The 19,150-nt window shown below is 66.6% G+C and overlaps 1 protein-coding gene across 6 annotated transcripts in view; it reads right to left on the bottom strand.

Moving 5' to 3' along the window:
* The window catches only part of KDM4B (lysine demethylase 4B), a 115,660-nt gene that overhangs the window by 10,676 nt on the left and 85,834 nt on the right, over window positions 1-19,150 (bottom strand). For 2 of the 6 annotated variants that reach the window (XM_044752007.2, XM_070491768.1), the window contains 5 exons: window positions 15,085-15,281; window positions 9,239-9,340; window positions 8,770-8,957; window positions 1,220-1,662; window positions 871-991 (listed from right to left, as the gene is read on the bottom strand). In XM_044752007.2, coding sequence (XP_044607942.2) covers window positions 871-991; window positions 1,220-1,662; window positions 8,770-8,957; window positions 9,239-9,340; window positions 15,085-15,281 — 1,051 coding nt within the window. The remainder of the gene's footprint in view (window positions 1-870; window positions 992-1,219; window positions 1,663-8,769; window positions 8,958-9,238; window positions 9,341-15,084; window positions 15,282-19,150) is intronic. The other 4 variants (XM_070491769.1, XM_070491770.1, XM_070491772.1 and 1 more) reach the window with 4 other exon arrangements.

Genomic DNA, 19,150 nt, shown 5'->3' with positions numbered 1-19,150 from the left:
CTCTGCTCCTCGGCCCGCTGCTCTGTGCCAGGCGCCCAGACCCCGAGGCCATGAGAGGACAAGGCATGACCCTCGCCCATGGCAGGGGGTGAGCAGAGACCGAGCGCACAGGCCACGTGGCTGCGCTGGGGTGGGGGAGCCAGCCTGAGCCCAGGGGAAGGAGCGTCTGGCAGGAACAACATCTGGTCAGTTTTCACAAGACGATGAGGGGCAGAGGTTATGCTGAGGGTGTGGGGTCAAAGGCAACAACAGCCACAAATGTGACAACCCGGCCTCAGCATCCCAGAGCCTGCCGTGCGCCCAGCACCAGGCCACACGCCTCACGACTCAGGCATCGGTTCTGTGTGCTGTCCTGGCAGGACCCCTCGGAGGGCTGGCAGCCCCACAAAACAGATGGGGAAACTGAGTCACACAAAGGTAAATGGTGCCCATGGTCCCGGGCTCTGGGTGGTGGGCTGGGGTTTGAGCCCGGATGGGCTGCAGCCGTCCCCTCACAGGCCACGTTGGACCTTTAGGTTCCTGGGCCCAGCGCGACCAAGAGCCCCAAAGTGGAAAACAGCGAACCAGGGCGGGGGGAGGGGGGAGGACCTCGGGCGGTCTGTGGGCGGCCAGGGCCTGACTCTGGGGAGCGGCACAGGGCAGCTTGGTCCCACGGCACGTGGGGAGGGGGTCCGATGGCTGTGTGCGGGGGGCTGGGCCTGAGGGCCAGGCAGTCGGGGACAGACACCGAGGGCCTGGCCTCGGCCCGTGGTGGCGGGAGCAACCAGGCGGGGCTGGCGGCTGCGCGAGGCCAGGGAGGAGAGGCGCCGGGGACAGGGGATGAGTACACACAGCCCGGCCAAGCAGGGCAGGGACGGGCCCCTCGCTCACCCTCGTCGCTCGAGGCCTCCTGCTTCACCACCGACAGCGGGGAGCGGGTGGGTGGCTTGCCCAGGGGGTGGCGCCGGCTCTTCTTCACCTCCATCTTCAACTTGGAGAATGTCGACGGCACCTACAACACGGGACGGGGCGCCTCCGTGGGGACTGGCTCCAGGAGCGGGCACAGCCAGACCCGCCAGGGGCAATGCCTGGCCAAGCGTGCCTCAGTTTCCCGTCGGGAGCCTCTGTGGTTTGTCAACCACACACAGCCGCTGGCCTCCGGACAAGCAGAGCCGTGGCCAGCGCACAGCAGCAGGTGGGGCCCCCCCACCCTGGCCCTGGGGACCCTCGCTGGGCCCACCTGCCCCTCGCGGGCTCCGCTCTCGTCCTCGGGCCCCGTCAGCTCCATGGGGGCCGCCTGCTCCTTCCAGGAGGGGACCTTCGGGGTGGCGAGCTCGGAGGCCTGCTGGCAGGACACGCGGCCCCCGTCACACGCGGCCGCGCCGGGCCGCGGCACCACATAGAGCATGGGGATAATGGGGCGCGGCTTCACCTCCGGCTCCTCGCCGCTGGGTGCCTCAGGGGGCACGACGTTGAGGGGCGGTGGCGGGGGGCTCCCCTCGGCGGCCGCAGGGCCGGGGGCCAGCAGCGGGGACTCCAGCCGCGGCGCCTCCTCGGAGGGGAAGTGGGCGGCGGGGGGCAGCCGCGGGGGCAGGAGCGGGTGGGGGGCCTGCAGGGCGCTGGGGCTCTTCTTCTTCCGGTCGCCCTTGGCCTTGGCCGGCCGCGGCTTGCCCCTGCCGTCCTCTGCGGGCAGAGAGGAGAGGCCGGTCACCCGAGAGGCCGGCGGCCACTTGCCCTCCCGTGAGCCCCTGGCCGGGTGGTCGAGGGGCCCCAGGCAAGTTCAGTCCGCTGCCTGACCCCCCGCCTGGAGGCCAGAGACCAGCCCCGGGGCCTGGGGCAGTCCCCACAGGCGCTCGGAGATCTGCCCGGAGGAGGTCAGAGCCTGGGGGCCGCCCTGAGCGCCCTTCCCCGGGGCGGGGAGCGGAGGCAGAGCCGGCCTCGTCGGCTTTCTCCCCGGTTTCTGAGCTCTGTCCATTTCTACAGCAAACACACGCAACCCGCAGGCTTCTTGAAAAGCGAGAGCTCCACCAGCAAATCAGCAAGGAGCAGTCACTTGAGCAGAACACAAGAGCCAGATGGGCCGGCAGGGCCCGGAAGCCGGTCCCCTGAGGCCGGCGTGGGGACTTCCTGACGGGGGTCGGTGGGGATGGCAGGAGGCGTGGCTTCAGCAGCATCTTAATTGGGGTCGGGATGGGTGTGCAGCCAACGGACAAAACAGACGGTGACCAGTTGGCAGCAGCCATGTCCCAGCTCGGGGACCCGCGACCGTGGAGGATCTCGGGGCGGGCGATGCTCCGGGGGAACCCGGGGTGCTCACAGGGGTGCTGAGAAGCAGAGGACCATCCCCAGCTGTGGCTGGAGAGCTGACCAGGGACCAGGGGCCAAAGCGATGCTGTGTGCTGGCTGTGATGATGGAGAAGGGGCCCGAACCCAGGATGCGGGAGCTTCTAGAAGCTGGACAAGGCGGGACATGCTCCCCCGAGCCTCTGGATCTCAGCCCAGCGGGTCCCGAGGGGGCTCCTGACCCCAGAACCACTGAAGAACAAAGGTGCATGTTGTCCAGCCACTCGTCTGCGGTCACTGTCACGGCAGCCACAGGCGGAGCGACAGGCAGGGATGGGCCCTGCCAGCCCATCTGGGGAACGGGCGCCCCAGCCCAGGCCCAGGCTCCCAGGGGTCCAGGACATCCCATAGGAGGGACAACCGGGGGATCCTGGTCAACCTGGGACCAGCTGGGGGTCCTACTGACTGTCCTCATGAGGCTTCGGGGCCCGTGCTCCACAGGCTGGGGCTCTCCAAGCCACTGGGAAGATACAGTGGAACCGACGGCAGGGGCGCGGGCGCTCTCGGTGCTAAACCCGGGCCGACGAGAAGTGTGATGAGCTGGCTCGCCATGCGGCACCCGCGTCTTCCCTCTTGCTCTAAAAACCCGTCCACGTGTGACCCCGCTCCCAGCCGCAGATGAGGAGCAGGTGCCCCCGACAGGGCCAGGTTTCTATCAGCTCCTGACCTGCGCTGACCATGGGGAGGGGTGGAGACAGGACCCCCTCCCGGCAGACCCCTCAGCCCTGAGCGCTGGGATGGAGCCCAATCGCCCGACAGCCCACACGGTGACTCACCCCACAGGCGCAACCTCCTGAGCCAGGCCCTGAACGGGGCGCCCTCCCCCCCCAGCCGCCTGCACGCTGTGGCCCTGCAGTGGCCCCTGGCCCGGCCACGTCCTTGGCCTGAGAGGCCCATCAGCCTAAGGGAAGGAGTGCTCGCCCCCCTAGCCCACACCCCTGTGGTCCTGGGCACCTGGGGCCCCGGTGGGACTCCACCCGCGCCCCCACCTGGAGGGGCCCTGCGCGCCCCTGGCTCCCCACGAACAGGGACCCGCGAGGAGAGCAAATGGCAGACACTCTGCAGGTAAAACTGCTCCTGCCCCACAGACGCTGGAGTCGGGGCCCCAGCAAGGGCGCCCCTCAGCCCGGAGACATCGGGGGGGGGATGTGGGGGGTCACTCAGCACAGCACAGGGGCCGGGAGGTGACAGGGGCCACGCACGAGTGGCTGGGGACAGCCTGGGGCGGCACCTCCTAAGCACAGAACCCGCCGAGGCACACAGGAGCCGCCGTCCTACCGCGTAAAACGCGCTTTCGGATGCACAGCCTGTTTCCCACGGGAGCTCGATGCTCCTCCCTCTGCTCCTCCCTCCCTGACGGGGCGCACGGCACTGCTCCTCCCAGGCCCGAGGACGGGGTCCTATCGCCGCCCCCGCTGGAGACTCTCTCGCCCCAGGAACAGGTCCCAGCCCCGTCACGTCTCCTGGGCTCTGGGAAGCCGAGGGGACCGGCCAGGGGACCAGCCCAAGGCCAGAACGACAGCGGGGTCTCGGCCCCATCCTCTGCCGTGGGGCCCGGTGCAGGCCCGGGGGGGCTGCACCTGTGGGAGCTTGGCAGACCCCACATCTGCCCGGGCCAAGGGAGCGGGGGCGGGCACACGAAGGGATGAGGGTCCTAGCTTGCAAATGCTCACCTCCCGAGGGGCAGGCAGGCAGACGGCAGGGTCCCCCAGAGGAGGAGCTGAGGCCGTTCCACCACTTTTTCAGGGGTGACAGGAAGTCACAGCCAAGAATGCCCCCCAGTGGACTCTGTCAGCCTGCCTGGTTCCTCAGGGACCCCCACCTCCTCCGTGGCCCCTGAGTTCCCCCAGGAGAGCGCACAGACAGCACCGGCAGCCTGGGACCCGGGCTCAGGTCTGCGGGATGCTGCCCAGAGAAGGGGCGGGCAGCAGTGTGGCGGCCGCCTGATTCAGGGGCCCCACCCCACCCCAGCCTGGGCCAGCGGTCTGGTCCCCACGGTCCGGGCCGCCCTGGGCACACCATGTTCTTCCATGTGGATCCGGAGCCAGGGTGCACCCCGATGTACTCAAGGCCGGGCTGGACTGTACAGGGGACGCGTGCCCAAGTGTCACTCGCGGCCCCCTTGTAAACGCTGGCCCAGCCCCTCCGCTCACTGTTGGGTGCACCAGCCTCTGCTGTCCTGCCCTAAAGCCACCTGACACGGGGGCTCTATGGCCAGGGGGACGCCCACGGGGCCTCCTCCTCCCCGAGCCCCTGGGCTGTTCCCGCCCCCCGAGGCCCTGAAGCTGAGGCCGGGGTCTGAGGCCCTTGGCTGCCCGCTCCGCCTAGGGGCAGGACGGCACTGCGTTGGGAGCAGCCGTCCTGGGGTCCTGGCACTTCCCGGTCACCCCTCATCTCCCAAGCTGCTAGAAGGGAGAGCAGCCATGCCCAGCTGCGGGTGGGGTGAGCACCCGTCAGATGGCCACACTGCGCAGGAGGAGGGAGTGCCCGCTGTCCCAGCGCGCCAGGGTGCGCACGGCCGCCCCCACCCCATCGCTGACGCCTGACGCTCCGCAGCAGCAGAGCTCGTGGGGACAGCAGCTGGCATTAAGGGAAGCTCAGCAGTCCTTTAAACCCCCCACTGCTCCCGGACGGCACACTGCCACCCCGACTGAGCACACACTCGCTCCACGCGCTCAGTCATCTCCCCGCCCGGCCCAAGGGGCGGCTCACGGATGCTCCTGACCGCGCGCGCACTCTCTGGGCTGTGCGGCCACTTCCGAGGCCCCGAAGGGACCACTTCCCCTCTAGAGGGGCCGGAGTCCTGCAAGACGCTCCCTCGACTCCTGCTCCTCGGGAACGAGGCTCTGTCGGGGCACAGGGACGGGTGTCTGGAGCCGGGGAGCACTGCCAGCCCCGAGCAGAGACGCCGCCCCCGGAACCAGGCCACCCTCCCGGGGCCCACGCACCCCGGGGAGCTGAGGAACCCACGGCCCTGGAGGGACACACAACGTGCGGCCAGCAGGGAGCACGGGCCCCGAAGCCCTCTGGGGACTGCCCCAGGGCCTCGATGAGACCGCAGAAGGGGACAGCCAGGAGGGCAGGGGCCCGGCACCTCCCGCTCCCGGTGGCCTCTGTTTCTGTCACAGGTTCTATCTCAGGGGACATGGGACCTGCTGTTAGTTAATGAGAAGAGAGCCGTTACTCCTTTGTGAAGCAGGTGGGTAAACCGAGTCACACGTGCTGGTGCACACGAGTGTGTCTGCTCTTGCTGGCCGCGCCTTGCGTCTGCTCACGAGGGAGCAGAGACGCCGGTGGTTGCGAGGAATCCTTTCCACTGTCCCCACGAGGGCCCGTTGAAACCCTCGTCTCTCACCACGTCTGAGAGGGCCAGCCAAGGAGCCCCCCACCCCGGCTGGGCCCCAACGAGCCAACCCTATTCCGACAGAAAAGCTACCTTAAGCCGAAAACAAGTTCCTCGCCCCCAAAACCCACAGGCAGCAGTGTCCTGCTGCAGGCCCCTCGGCCACCTTGTCCCCACGCGCTGGCGCCTGCAGATGTGCACTCTCCCCCTCAGTGCTCCGACAGCCCCGCTGGCAGGTGAGGACGGGGGCCCGGGGCGCCGAATCTCAGCGACCTATTTCCACCTGTTTGTCACCCCGCCCCCAAGAGGTCACTGATGCCCCCAGCAACCCTGTGCGGTGCGACCTCAGGCAGCCCACACAGATGCCAGCCTGCTCCGCGCACCCTGGTCAGCCCATGCTGGGGACAGGACTGTCACTGCACCAGCCCTTGTCAGCCCGCCAGGAACACCCCACCGTCTCCCAACTCCTCGGGCCAGAAACCCAAACGACCACGTCACGCACTCTCCTGCTACTGTCCCTGTGGCTCCACGTTCTCCAGAGTCAAGACGCAAACACTGCTGACGAGCTTCGAGGCCCCTGGTGCGAGGGCCACTTCACAGAGCTCCTCGCTCACCCGTCACACCCCAAGCTGCGACCACCCGCCTCGTCCTACGGAATGCGCACTCAGTCGTGGGTCTTACACCCCGGGGCAGGGACGATGCAGACAGGGGCCAAAGGACCACAGCGCACAAACGCCCACGTGCCCCCCGGGGGAGCCCTGGAGCGGCCTGGGTGCCGCATCCCCTCTCAACTGCAGCCAGCCTGCTCCACTCAGGGCTGGACCGCAGCCCCTCGATCTCCTGTGCTGAAGTCCTACCCCCGGTGACACAGAGCGGCCTCGTTTGGAAGCAGAGTCAGTGCCAGTGTCGTGAGCTCAGATGACGTCATTACGGGCCCTCACGCAATGTGACCGGTGTCCTCACTGAAGAGGGAAGTGTGGGCTGAGCTGCGCACATGGGGAAGCCACGTGAGCATGAAGATGGCCACCCACACGCTGAGGAGAGGAGCCGGCAGGGCCCCTCACGGCCGCAGGAGCACCCAGCCCGGCTGGCAGCTGCATCTCAGACTGCGGCCCCCAGAACCGGGAGACGGGGAGCCTCTGCTGTTGAAGCCCCATCTGCGCACTTTGTCGGCAGCCCGAGCAGCCTCAGACGCTCCCTAAACCTGCTGTCCGGCTTGGCGTGTTTCCTGGACTTTAAATAAATGGGGCTCAGCGCGTGCCCCCGTGACCCTCAAGGACCCCCTGAGCTGCCGGCGCTTCATCGCCCTCCACATGGTGGGTGGGGGGCCTCGCTCCATCCCGCAGCTGAGGAGCGCCCGCCTCTCCCGCCCGTGCCCCTCGGCCCTTCTCCCTCCATCCGCACTGACGTCGACCCCCAACCAGCCCGGGTCCAAGAGGAGCCGCGAGAGGCACGGATGACATGGGGCAGGGAGCCCTCGCCTTGGGGTGTCCCAGTGCACCCCACTCCGCCCTCAGCAACTCCCCCTCGTCTCTCAAGTTTCCCCAGGATGCTCTCTTCTCGTTTGTTAGGTTTACAACGGTGCATTGCTTTCCAGTGGCTTTGTTTAAGTGTGTCTTCTTGAAAATTGTGTTTTCCATGAAGGGCTTGCGCATGATAAGTGGGATCTGGCCCCTGTGTGTCACGCTTGTCTCTGCTGGAGCCCCCGCACCGCCACGGCCTGGGCCCCGGGTCCCTCTCTCTGTTGGGAACAGGCCTGCACTGGACGGTGATGAGGCCTCTGTGGTTGCTGACCAGGGGGCCCTCCTGTCTGTCTGGCCTCCCGTCTGTCCGGCCCTTCCGTGTTCACAGAGCACAGTTCTATAATGCCCCACCATGTGTGGCTGTGTTGGGCCGAGTGGGGACGCACCAGCACACAATTCACCCAAGAAGCTCTTGGCACCACCCGTGAGCTCCTGGGGTCCCCTCAGGGACACTCACCCTGCAGCCGAGGCATGCAGCTGCTCCCTGTTGGGACCCTCAGCGCCCACCCGTAGGTACGTCAGGGTGCCTGCCTGGGTGGGCACAATGGCCTATGCCCCGTGGCAGTTACCTTGTGGCCACACCACTGTGACAGCAGCCACGGGCATCTGGTGACTGAACAACTCTGAGACAAGCAGAGCCGTGCTGAGCTCTCACAGTCCAAGACAGCCACAAACAGGAAAACTGAGGCCCCGAGCAGAGCCCTCTGGCGGCCTAGGGCCTGGGACTAGGTCGAGGCCCGCCCAGCCCCCAGCGAGCGCCGGCCCCTCCTCACACCGGGAGCACCTGCCACAGGCAGACCTCTCACCACTGTGAGCGGCTGAAGCTGCACGTTAGGAAAATGAAACAGCCCCCAAACAGGAAAAGAAACATGGCAAAACGTCATCGTGAGGACCTTCAAAATGCACACAGATCAATATCCCACGGCCCAACGGGCCCCAGGCAGGAAAGGGCCTGTTTCCCAGACGCGCTCAACGGCCCCAGATCACCCTCCTGGCCAAGGCTGGGCAGGCGGTGTGTGGAGGGGGGTTTGGGTGGGACAACTTCGGGACTGTCCCCATGGCAGGTGCATTCAGCATCTGGCCGCTAACAGCAGCTGCCTCCTTCCACGGCGGAGGTGACAGCTGTGTGTGTTGTCCCCAGATGTCTACCAGACCCTCAGCCCCAGGTCAGGGTGATGGGGCCAGCAGCAGGGCCTGCATGGGGTGGCCCCGAGGGCGTGGCCTGAGGGGGCGTGGCCTGAAGGCGGACGGGGCCCTGGGGGCGGGGCCTCCGGGCTGACACAGGGAGCAGGGCGTCTGCCGCTGGCCCGCGGCCCCATCCCGGACCCCAGCCCCAGCCCCGGGAGAACCGGCATCTGTGTCCAGGCCGCCCGGGCCGTGGTGTTGGGTGATGGCAGCCGGGACGGACTGGGGCAGCCACCTCCGTTTCTGGGAGAAGAGGAACTTTTCGCAGCTCCCAGAAAGCATGTGGTTACAAAGCGCCCGCCCTGCCAAGCCCGCAGTGGACCCGGGTCCTTCAAGAGCCGCCCGGGGCCGGGGCCGCTGGCCCTTCCCGCAGGCCGCCCGCCCGCTGGCACTGACCTTCGGAGCCCTCGGCGTCCCGGCCCGGCGGAGGCGGCTGGGGCTCCTCGTCCTCCTCCTCGGGCTCCGCCTCCTCCTTCGCTGCTCCGCCGGCCTCCTCCAGGAGGGCTGCCCCGGCCGCCCCCTCCCCGGGAGACTTAGGGTCTTCCGACTTGGGCTTCTTGGGCTGGCTCCGCTTCCGGTGGGACCTGGGGAGGGAGAGCCGTCAGACAGGGGGACGCAGCGGAGAGGAGAAGCCCCCCGCCTGCGCTCCGCCCGCAGAGCAGACCCCCGACGGCACGGGGACGGCCCGGGGCAGCTGGGGGCGGGGTGGAGGGGAGGCGGGGAGGGTGGGAGGCTGGGAGGATGGGGAGGGGAGGGCAGCAGCAAGCGGTGCAATGGCGGCGGGAGATGGATGGCGGGACGGACGGCATGACTGATGGACGGCAGCGAGTCGGAGCTGGGGGCACGAGAAGGGACGGTCACTTACGGCGGCCCCGGCCTCCTGGTCTGCTCCCTCTTCCTCTCTAGACTGGGCCTCCTGTCCTCCTCAGCCTTTCTCCAGTGTCTGCTTTCCTTCAGACTAAGTTGTCTAGAACGGAAGCGTCACGAGGTCTCCTCCGGGACCTGCTGGCGCCCGGCCGCCTCCTCTAACGCCTCGGCGGACCGGCCCCCACGGGGCTCCCTTGCTGACCTGCACCCCCGGCCCCTCCTCACCCAGATCCTGATGTTGGGCTCCAGGGGGGCCGGAGGGGAGGGACACCCACGCCCAGCGCTGCCCAGGGGTGCGACAGCCCCGGCCCCACATGGGAACCCCACCTGAGGCTTCCCTAGGGATTCTTGGTAAGAAGGAGAGTGAATCGGGGTTAAGAGGAGGAAGGAAAGCCACAAAAGTGGGGGGGCTGCAGGTCAGTGGCCGCCCGGCCCTGCTGGGGTCTGGGAAATGGAAGTCCGGAGCCTTCCAGAAGGGACAGAGTGGCTTTCAGACGACAGGCGGGTGACGGCCCAGGAGCTGGGGTGGGGGCCGGTCACCAGTGCCCTGCAGGGAGGGGGTGCCCCATGGCCGTGGGCTCCAGGCCTCCCTGGCCACTCCCATCTCCCAGGGACAGCTGAGCCAGCAGCCGAGCAAGCAGGGCCAGAGTGTCAGCGCTTCTGACAGGTGCTGGCTGTGACCTCCCTCCCGATGGGGGAGATTCAGACACACTTGGGGTCCCTGTGCAGCCTGCCTCCAAGGACCGAGCGGTCCCCAGGGAGAAGCCGGGCTCTCTGACGGGGGCAGGTGGGGCTCCACCCGGGGCACCCCCCTAAAGCCCCTCACACTAACGCTGCCACTCCTGCTGTCAGCTGCCTAACTCCGCGTCCCCGAGCCCGGGCGACGCCCGGAGTGTGACCAGCCCCGCTGACGTCCGCGGCATGAACCAGCCCAATGACCCGAGGTGGAAGCGGGGAGCATTCCGGGGGAGCGTCATGGGCAGACATGGATCACACACAGCATGGCGGGCACGGTCAGGTGGGGGACAGCGGGGGGCGAGGACAGACGGGCAAGGAGGGCAGGGAGGTGGCAACAGATGGGGGGTCACGGGAACTGGGGAGACCCCTCGGAACGCTCTCCTCCAGCGGCTTCCTGCTGGTGAGTCTGCGCAAGGCCGGGGGCAGCCCCACGCGGAGACGGGCGGGGAGCCCCAGGCCTGGCCCTAGAGTGAACCCCCACCCTGGCCCCAGGGGTCCCAGTTGAAGGGCATCCTCCTGCTGCCAACTCACCTGGCCTCAGTTTCCCACAGCTGCCCGCTCCTCGGCCCCACTCTCACCCTCCCCCACCGACCCCGGAACGGGCCCTGGGGCCACTCCTGCCGCTGCCCCGCCCACTCCCAGGCTGACCAGGGTGTCCCCACAGGGCCCCATCTACCTTCCTCAGCCCCTAGCCCCAGTGGTAAACCCCAGCAGCCGCCAAGCGTCGCCACCGCGGAGACCCCCAGAATGGGGGGGACCAGGCGGACAGACACGAGGTGGGCCAGGCCCCACCGTAGAGGGCAGCAAGCCGCACAGCAGCATGCACACAGACGTCCGCTTTGTGAAGATATGAGCTGGGAGAACACGCTGGAAGGATCTGCAGCCGATCTGCCACAAAGCAGGGGGAGGCGTCCGCCGTGCATCCTAACCACAGTCTGGCCACCGGCGACCCGGGGCCCGTGGCCCAGACCAGGCGCCGTCCTCTCTGTCAGCCGTTCCTTCTCACGTCACTTGCACGGGGTGCCCCAGTGCCGCTGCCTCCTCTTCTTGGTCCTGGTTCCCGGCTGACCTGCCGGCAGACACTTAGGGTGTCTTAGGGTGTCCCCGCTTCCACACGGGCCAGCTCCTCTCCCTGTACCCGCCACCCCCGGCGGCTGTGGTGAAACTCCACGTTTACGTTTTTCTGACTCTGTAAATATCGTTCATCCACGAGCAATGGAGCTGCCTGGACGGCATTCCTTGCTTGCTCTTCCTGGAGTCAGTAGCTGGCCCCCCTCTCAGACGCTCAGCTCTCTGGGTTACCTCCATGCTCCTGGGGTGGTCTCCTGAGGACATCACTCCTGCTGATGACACCCTGGGGCCTTGGCCTCTCCTTGGTTGGATCTCTTTTCCTTGATCCCATGTCTTCCCTGGCTGAGGCCCTTGTTTAGCTGGAGCACATCCTCTGGTAGCTTTCTCAGAAAGGAAGAGACATCCGGGACTCTGCGTGTCTCCAAAGGTCTTTACACCCCTCACAGGTTTAGCTGGTAACTGGGCAAGGTCTGTACTTCTGGGCTGGAGATTACTTCCCTTCCGACTTTGGAGCCCTCGTTCCTTTGTCTGTCACCTTGTAGCATCGTGACTGACTAGCCTGATGCCGTTCGGGTCCCTCATCCTTGACGGTGGCCCATCTGTTCATTCCAAAAGCTGTGGGGTCTTCTGTTCAACCCAAGAGTGGTGGACTCTCTCGACTCCCTGAGCCACCTCCACTCTTGCTTTAGGCGGCCAAGAGCCCCTCCCCTCCGGTGCCTTTTTCACGGGAACGGGTCCCTCTGTCACCCGCGTGCCGTCTCCCTCTCTGAGGAGTGCCATCAGTCTCCTGCTCGCCACCCGTCCTCTCCATCCTGGGAGCTTAGGGACCCCTGGCTGGGCCTGGCGGGGCGAAGACGCTCGGAGTGGCTGCGCCTGCAGCTGAGAGGAACGGAGAGTGCGGGAGCCCCACTGCTTCACGGGCCCTGACGGCGGGATCTGTCACTGCTCCGCTGGGCCGCTCCGTAACCCGGGAGAGGACCGTCCAGTCTCCAGCCTCGGGGCCTAGGGTGCGTGAGGCTGGCGGCCAGGCTTCCAGGCTCCTCAGGACGGCCCCTCTCGCCTGCCTGGAGCTGCTGGGTCCCAGTGCACAGGGTGGGGCCCCGTCCAGGGAAGGTGCAGCGAGTCCCAGGGTGACGGGCTCCTCAGGAGTCACAGGGACCTGGGTTTGTGGGCTCAGGGGCGCACCGGGGTGGGGGCGGCCCTGGCAGGAGCAGGTCAGAGGCGTGCGGAGGGGCAGGGAGGCAGGCGGCCCACGTATCCCATTTCTGCGTCTCACGTTTTGGTGGAGATCTGAGGCAGAGGGTGGACAGGCGGGGGGTGGGGGCCACAGAGGCTGGGGTGGTACGGAATCATGGGTCCCAGGGCGGACGTGCGTGTCCCCTCTCTCTCCTGCCCCACAGACCCCGCGAGCAGGCTGCTGGGGGCCCAGACGTCGTGCAGGGTATGCGAGCGCCTGGCGGGATGCACGCCTGCTGGGACACGCGGTCCACGCGGAGCGTCTCAAAGCTTGTCAAAAATAACAAGGAGGCGAGAAGACAGGCCGGTCTGCACACGAGGAGGGTGGACAGGCGGGGCTGTGCTGCCGGCAGGGGGCCGCCAGGGTGAGGCCGCAGGGGCGCGGGGCGAGGAGCAAGGAGGTCACAGCTTCGTGCCCTTTCTCAAGGGGTGGGGCCCAGTCACCCGACAGGATTTGAGTGCAGAAGATAAACCCACAGGACGGCACCAACAAGGGAGCAGGTCACTTCCTCCCAGAGGGGCCGATGCCTGGCCTGGGCTCCGGGAGGACATTGGGGTGCAGTGTTGGGCCGGCTGACCAAGGACCAGGGAGAAGCTGCGGCTCCCAGAGGACGAGGCTGCACAGGGACGTGGGGGCAGTGGGTGGGGGGGGCGCAGCAGTGGGCAGAGAGCCCACCCCAATGCTACGCCCTCGGGCAGGGACACTGGCCATGTCTGGGGACACTGGTGGTTGTCACACTGGGGGAGATTCTGCATCAAGTGGGTTGGGCCAGGGGTGCTGCTCAGCCCCCACAGCGCCCAGGACGCCCCCCAGACATGACCTGGCCTGACGTCCACAGTGCCGAGGGGGACCTGGTCTGGCCACGAAGGCCGACTCACCCCCACCCCATCCAGCTCCAGACACCGCCCCCAGCACAGCCCTGAGGTTCAGGGAGCCCCGTGGGGCGGGACCCCCGGCAGAGAAGACGGGGCCTCCGCTCGGTGGAGGGGACCGTGCGTGGGGCGCGGCTGTGGTCCCCAGTCGGCCTTTTCAGAGAAGGCCCTACCGCGGCTCAGCACAGCCTCAGCCTCATTTCACACTCTAACGGCTTTAAAGAAAATTACATCCTGGGGAACACAACTCAATTTGTTCTTCAGCCCCACTGCCGGAACGTCACCGCTCCCCAGGTCGCGGGAGGCGGACGCCCCAGAAAGGAACAGTGCGTGACGAGGGGGCGGCTGTGAGCGCCTGGGAGCCGCTTCCTCTGTGCACAAAGAGTTCCGGAGGGCCGTGGGCCGGGTCCCTTGTCCTGGGGCAGGCTCTTCAGACGGCCCCTAATCCCCGTCTATTTCTGGAACGCTGCGCCTGTTCATCGGCAGCCGCTCTGCCGACCAATTAACCCGAGCCACAATCAATTAACCGGTATGCAAATGCCGCGCCCGGTGCCAAGCCAGCAGCTCCTCGGCTCCTTGCTCTGGAAGGATCTGGAAGGGTCGCGAGCAGCGAGGGACGTGCTGAGAACAAGAACAGCCTAGTCTGGACAGGAGGTTCTGGAACGGGCATGACCGCTGGGCCGGGGTGATTTTGCCCAGAAACAGTTCCCAGGGTGCGTCTGCAGAGTGTGGGGTGTCACCAGCGAGGCACCGCAGAAGAAAGAACTGGCTGAGCCCCCAGCCCTCGGGGTCCACGGCCAGTGGGGACGAGATCAAGGAGCGACGGGGCAGCTGTGGTGGAAAACCTTCCCCGAGGCCCGGATCCGCTGGCACCTGCTTTGGTACGGCCCACAGCTAAGAATGATGTTTACGTCTTCAAATGGTTCAAACAGTTAAAAGAGCAGTAAGACTTTGCAGCACGTGAAAGTGGTGTGAAATTCCCACTTCAGTGTCCCTAAATAAAGTTTCCTTAGGACACACTCTGCTCCCTGGTTTACTGAGCGTCTGCTGTCGATGGTGGCTCTCATGGAGTGCAGTGGTCCCGAGAGACCGCCTGGCCCTTCACAGGGACGCTGGCCAGGCCTGCCCGGGCCGGCCCTCCTGCTCCCACAGGCCGGCGAGGGCTTGTGGAACGTTCCTTGGGCATCAACAAGGAATCCGTCTGAACTCTGCCCGTGAGCGCTCGGACTGAGCTGGACGTCTCCAGACAGACAGCAGGATGGATGCTCCCGCGGCCCGAGGCACTGAGGCCACAGCTGCTCACTACCCTCTCGCTCGGCAGGACTCCCCCGCCTCCTCTGCCCCGCCTGCCACCGCATCCCCACGGCCTCAGCGCCCCCTCCTCCCTCGCCGGACGGCGGCACACGGCCAGGCAGGGACCACGCGGTCACGGGGGGGCCAGGAGGGGTCCGCGCAGTCGAGAGGGGGCCCCCGAGACAGACTGGCGGTGACAAAGGACAATGCGGAGGGCAGGTCTCTGCTGTCACCTCCACAACCACAGATCCAAAAGGCAGGTTACCAGAGGCGCCAAAACAAGCATCATGGACACAAGAGGCACGGGCGCCGCTGGGAGCTGCCGTCGCCGTGATCCCAGAAGGGGCCCAAGCATCCCAACCCGCAGAAATGGGCTCCAGTGCCCAGTATCACACTGAGGGGACAGGGGACAGCGCGTGGCGCCCCAGAGGGGACACCGTGCGCCCAGGGCCAGCCTCGCGGGAGCCGGTGGACAAGGATGGGGAGGGGACCTAAGTTTGACGACACAGACGCCACCTGCACGGGGCCTGAGAAAGACGCCCTGTCTCAGCAGCAGGAGAAACGGAGGCGGGAGGACACAAGGGGGACACAGGCTGGAGCCCGGGCAGGGGTCACGGGTGCCCCCAGACTCACCTGCGGAGGAGCTTGGCCTTGAGCGAGGCGCGGGAGGCACTCCAGCTGCTCAGCTCGGGGCTGCTGAGGGCGGTGGGCCGCGTGTGGTCCAGCACCGTGACGTCCTTGCCCTGCTTCCACAGCTCGTAGCGCTCGGGCTGCAGGACGCGCACGAACACGTCCATGGAGATCTTGACCATGTCCTTCCGGCACGTGCACTGCGGGGCGGGAGACAGACGCGCTGAGCCGCGGGCGGGCGGCGGCATTTCTAGAACTCCCATCAGAGACCGGACACGTGGCTTCCTGTCCCAGGTGAAAGGGGAGGTGCCGTGCCCCCCCCCCCCCAATCTACTGTGGTGGAGCCACCGCCACGGTCCAGAGCAATGGGAGCAGGCCCCTCGCAGCGGGGGCTTGAGAGTGGTGGGCGCCCCCCCGGCCCAGCAGCCCACAGGCCCCGCAGGTCTGAGCTGTCGTTCGAGGCAGAATCTCCCTCCCGTCAGCCGCGCGCCCCCACGCAGGTAGAAATGCCCCTGGGGTGTTCACGACAGCGGGAATCCCGAAGGCTGGGAAGACGGGAGGCCGTCGTCCCCAGAGCTAAGTCAGCAGACAGGGAAACGGCGACTCTGAGAAGGTGCAGGGCAGAGCGCGACAGCTGCCCCGACAGCCTCTGCCTTGCAGGCTGCAAGTGCGCTGGGGATGGGAGCCGGCCCGCGGGGTGCCGGGGGGCTGGCCCACACGCTGCCCTGGACGGGAGGGCCCGTGTCTCGGAGCCTCCAGCAAGGGGCAGACACGTGACAAGGACAGGCTGAAAGGGGGTCCCCCTTGTGCCCTGGAACACCCAAAGCACATGTTCCTAGAGCCCCTCCCTCGGTGTCACGGTGTCGTGGTGGTCCCAGGGCTGGGCACCGTGCAGGGGGCACCACGGGAGTCCCAGGGATGCTTGGCACCTGGGAGACGTGGGGCCGAGACGCCAGCCAGGGACTCGGGAGGCTGTGCTGTGGACAGTGCACCCTCGGTCAGCGGGAGGGGCCAGGCAGCCTGGTCTCCGCCTTACCTGTGGGACAAGGCCATGATCGGGCTGGAAAAGCACCTACTGTGAGGCGGGGGAAAAATGGAGGGGACCGCTGGTATGGGGCACAGCCAGCAAACCGTCCAGAAAGGGCCAAGCAATTACTATCTTCAGTTTTGTGGCCACATGGTCCCTGTCACGACCTCTCCACTCGGCCCCTGGAGTCAGAAGCGTCAGAGACGACACCTAAGCCAGTGGGCGTGGCTGTGGACCAATAAAACTTTATTTACAAAAACAAGCGGAGGGCCAGGGTCGGCCGACTCCTGGTGTGGACTCTGGAGAATAAAGCGGCCCCTGGAAGCGGGAGCCATCCCAGAAGAGGAGCCTGCAGGATGGCCAAAGCCAAGGGAAGCTTGGGGAGGGGATGCCGAGTACGAGGGGACCTCGAAGTGGTCTTGGCCCTGGGGCGCCTGGCTCGGTTCCCTCCAAGGCGGGTGCAGTCCTCGCCTCCTCATGGGACACGTGTCGGGGATGTTTCTGTTTGAAATGCACGTCTCGCCTCCCCTTACAGCTGTCTCGCTGTGGCTGCCACTTTCTCCGTGGAAATGAGGGAAACGGGGTGGAAAACCTTAATTGAATGTGGCAATTATGTACCTTGCGTGACAAGCCAAACTTCCCTCAATTTGCTCTGGAAACAGGCACATATTTGTGACCCCCCCCATCTGAGGCTGCTTGTGTGTGTTGGGGGGGGGGGGCGTGCAGGAGAGGCCGCGAAAGGCATCATGGAAATTTCCCGCAGCCCAGCGCCCCGCTGGACCCGGAGCTTGGCCTCAGGACACACCTGGGGGCCGCCGAGCGGCAGGCAATGTTTATGGCCCAGCGGTTCCTGCAAACTCAATTTGTTTAATGAAAACCGCGCAGAAGAGAAAGGCAGGCGGGGCACCCAGGCCGGGGAGAGCCGGGGGCACAGATGGGACCCGCGCTACAGGGTCCTGGCCGGCCACGGCCTCCTCGGTGCCACCATCAACAGCAGCTTATGGGATTTGTAGCGAGTGCTTTGCGATCGCTTTTCTTTCAGTAATTAAAAAAGCACCTGCGTGCGCCCCAGAGGGAACACGCGGACGCATGCCGAGGAGCGCGTCACCCGGCGGCCAGGAGCCTGTGGCCCCTCACCCAGGCACAGACGCCGTCAGTCAGGACGGAACTCTGGGAACAGCCACACATTCCACGCGGGTTCTGGCTGCGGTGGGGTTGTCATCAGCGGGGTTTGGCATTGGTGGGGGCATAGGCACCGGGAGGAAACAGTGGGAAAGAGGCCAGGGCCCCGGGGTGCCAGGGGAGCAGAGCGACAGCCCCCGGATTTCAGACACAGAGACGGTCACCCCCATGGCTGAGCTCTGAGCTGGGGGCTCATGTCAGCCCCACAGTCTGGGAGAGCCAGTGCTGAGGCTGGTGGAAAGAGCCAGCTTCTCCTTACAAGCACCTTCCTGGGGCCGACCATGCCGACGCCCCACGCCCCCTGTACTGCCGTCTCATGACTCGGGGACACGGGCACAGCTGCCTCTCCGCGGCCCCGAGTCAGCCCGCAGCGCCCCCCTCCGCTGCAGGCATCTTGGACGCGCGGAGCTCCTGGCAGAGCAGGGGCAGCCTGGGCAGCGCCCGGGGCAGACGGGCCTGAGCACATCGCGCTGTTTTCATTAACGCCCCCCCCGCGCATCACGTCCCCCCTTCCAGCCCCATCCAGCTCCCAGATCCCATGGGACGGGCGTTCTGTGCAGATCCGCAGGAGTCCCCAAAGCCGGCAGTTTCTGCTGCTCTCATTCCAGCTCTCAGCTGAGCCACAGAGATGGCGTGCGCCCTCAGAGGGAGCCGGCCGTGTCACCAGCTTCTGATGGAGAAATCGGCCCCAGTGGGGGGTCGACGGGGCCCCTGCAGGCCTGAGCACGCCCCAGGGCCCTGGTACTGTCCTCATGATGTAAAGCCTCAGCTCCTAGAACCGAGAGTGGGGGCGGGGGCTCAGCTCTGACAGCCGGAGAGAGACTGGTAATGAGGACGCGAGCAGTCTCGGTCCTGCTCATGCAGCCCAGGCGGCAGCAGCTGGTGCCACGAGCGTAGAGCGGGGCCATCTGGGGACAGACGAGGAGGAACGGCAGGAGGCAGGGGCTCAAGGGGGCACAGAGCACGTGGCCTCTGCCGATGGTATGTTCCAGACGGGCTGCCATATCTGGGGGTCTCTGCCTGGACCTGCCCACCTGGGGGTCGGCTCCCGTCCACGATGGGCTCTCAGCCCCCACCCCAAGGTTCCTGGCTGGCACCAGCGGCTTCCGCCTGGTTCCCCGGGGGTGCGCCCTGCGAGCAGAGGGAAGAGGCACGGCTCAGGCCAGGCAGGCAGGGTCCCCTCTCAGCACCCGACACTCGAGAGCAGACACCGGCTCTGGGGTGGCACTGACATGGAGAGAGGGTGACAGCCCGCAGGCTGCGCCCCGAGAGCTCGTGGAGGAGGCCCTGTGCCCGCTCAGTTAATCAGGGACGCGGTCCTGGCGCTGACTGAGCAGGAGGAACGGTGCTGAGGGGACAGCACAGAGGAGAGGCCGCAGCTGCGCCCCCACCCCCAGGGCAGGAGGGACAGGACACGGCCCCCAGCAGGGCCAGGCTGCGGACACAGCAGGCGCCAGCTGCCAGGCAGATGAAGGCATGGCTGACAAGCCCTGGGGGACATGCGGACGAGGTCCGTCCACACTCAGGCGAGCGCGCCCCTTCACTTGCCTCGGGGACCTCGCGGGAAAGACGCTAACCCACTGCCAAGAATGGTGGACGGTCAGGCTGGGTCCAGAACACCATTCAAATGACAGAAACGCCCCTAGGATGGACCTGTTATCTGCAGAGATACAGGACGTGTGGTCCAGGATACCACAAAGCCCCGAGGACGAGCAGACGTCTTTAGACAAAGCCAAGCACATCCATCAAACCAGCCTGGGGTCTGTCGCCGGCGGGTCAAACCATCTTTGTACTATTGATTTTTCTAACTCTCTCCATCGAGCAGGTCTATGGTTTACGTTGGGAGTGGGCAGCTCACAG

This window comes from Equus asinus, chromosome 20 (genome assembly GCF_041296235.1).
Source record: "Equus asinus isolate D_3611 breed Donkey chromosome 20, EquAss-T2T_v2, whole genome shotgun sequence".
Classification (NCBI taxonomy): Eukaryota; Metazoa; Chordata; class Mammalia; order Perissodactyla; family Equidae; genus Equus; species Equus asinus.
Note: the sequence above shows the minus strand (reverse complement) of the source record. Positions and strands in the feature narration are given on the sequence as shown.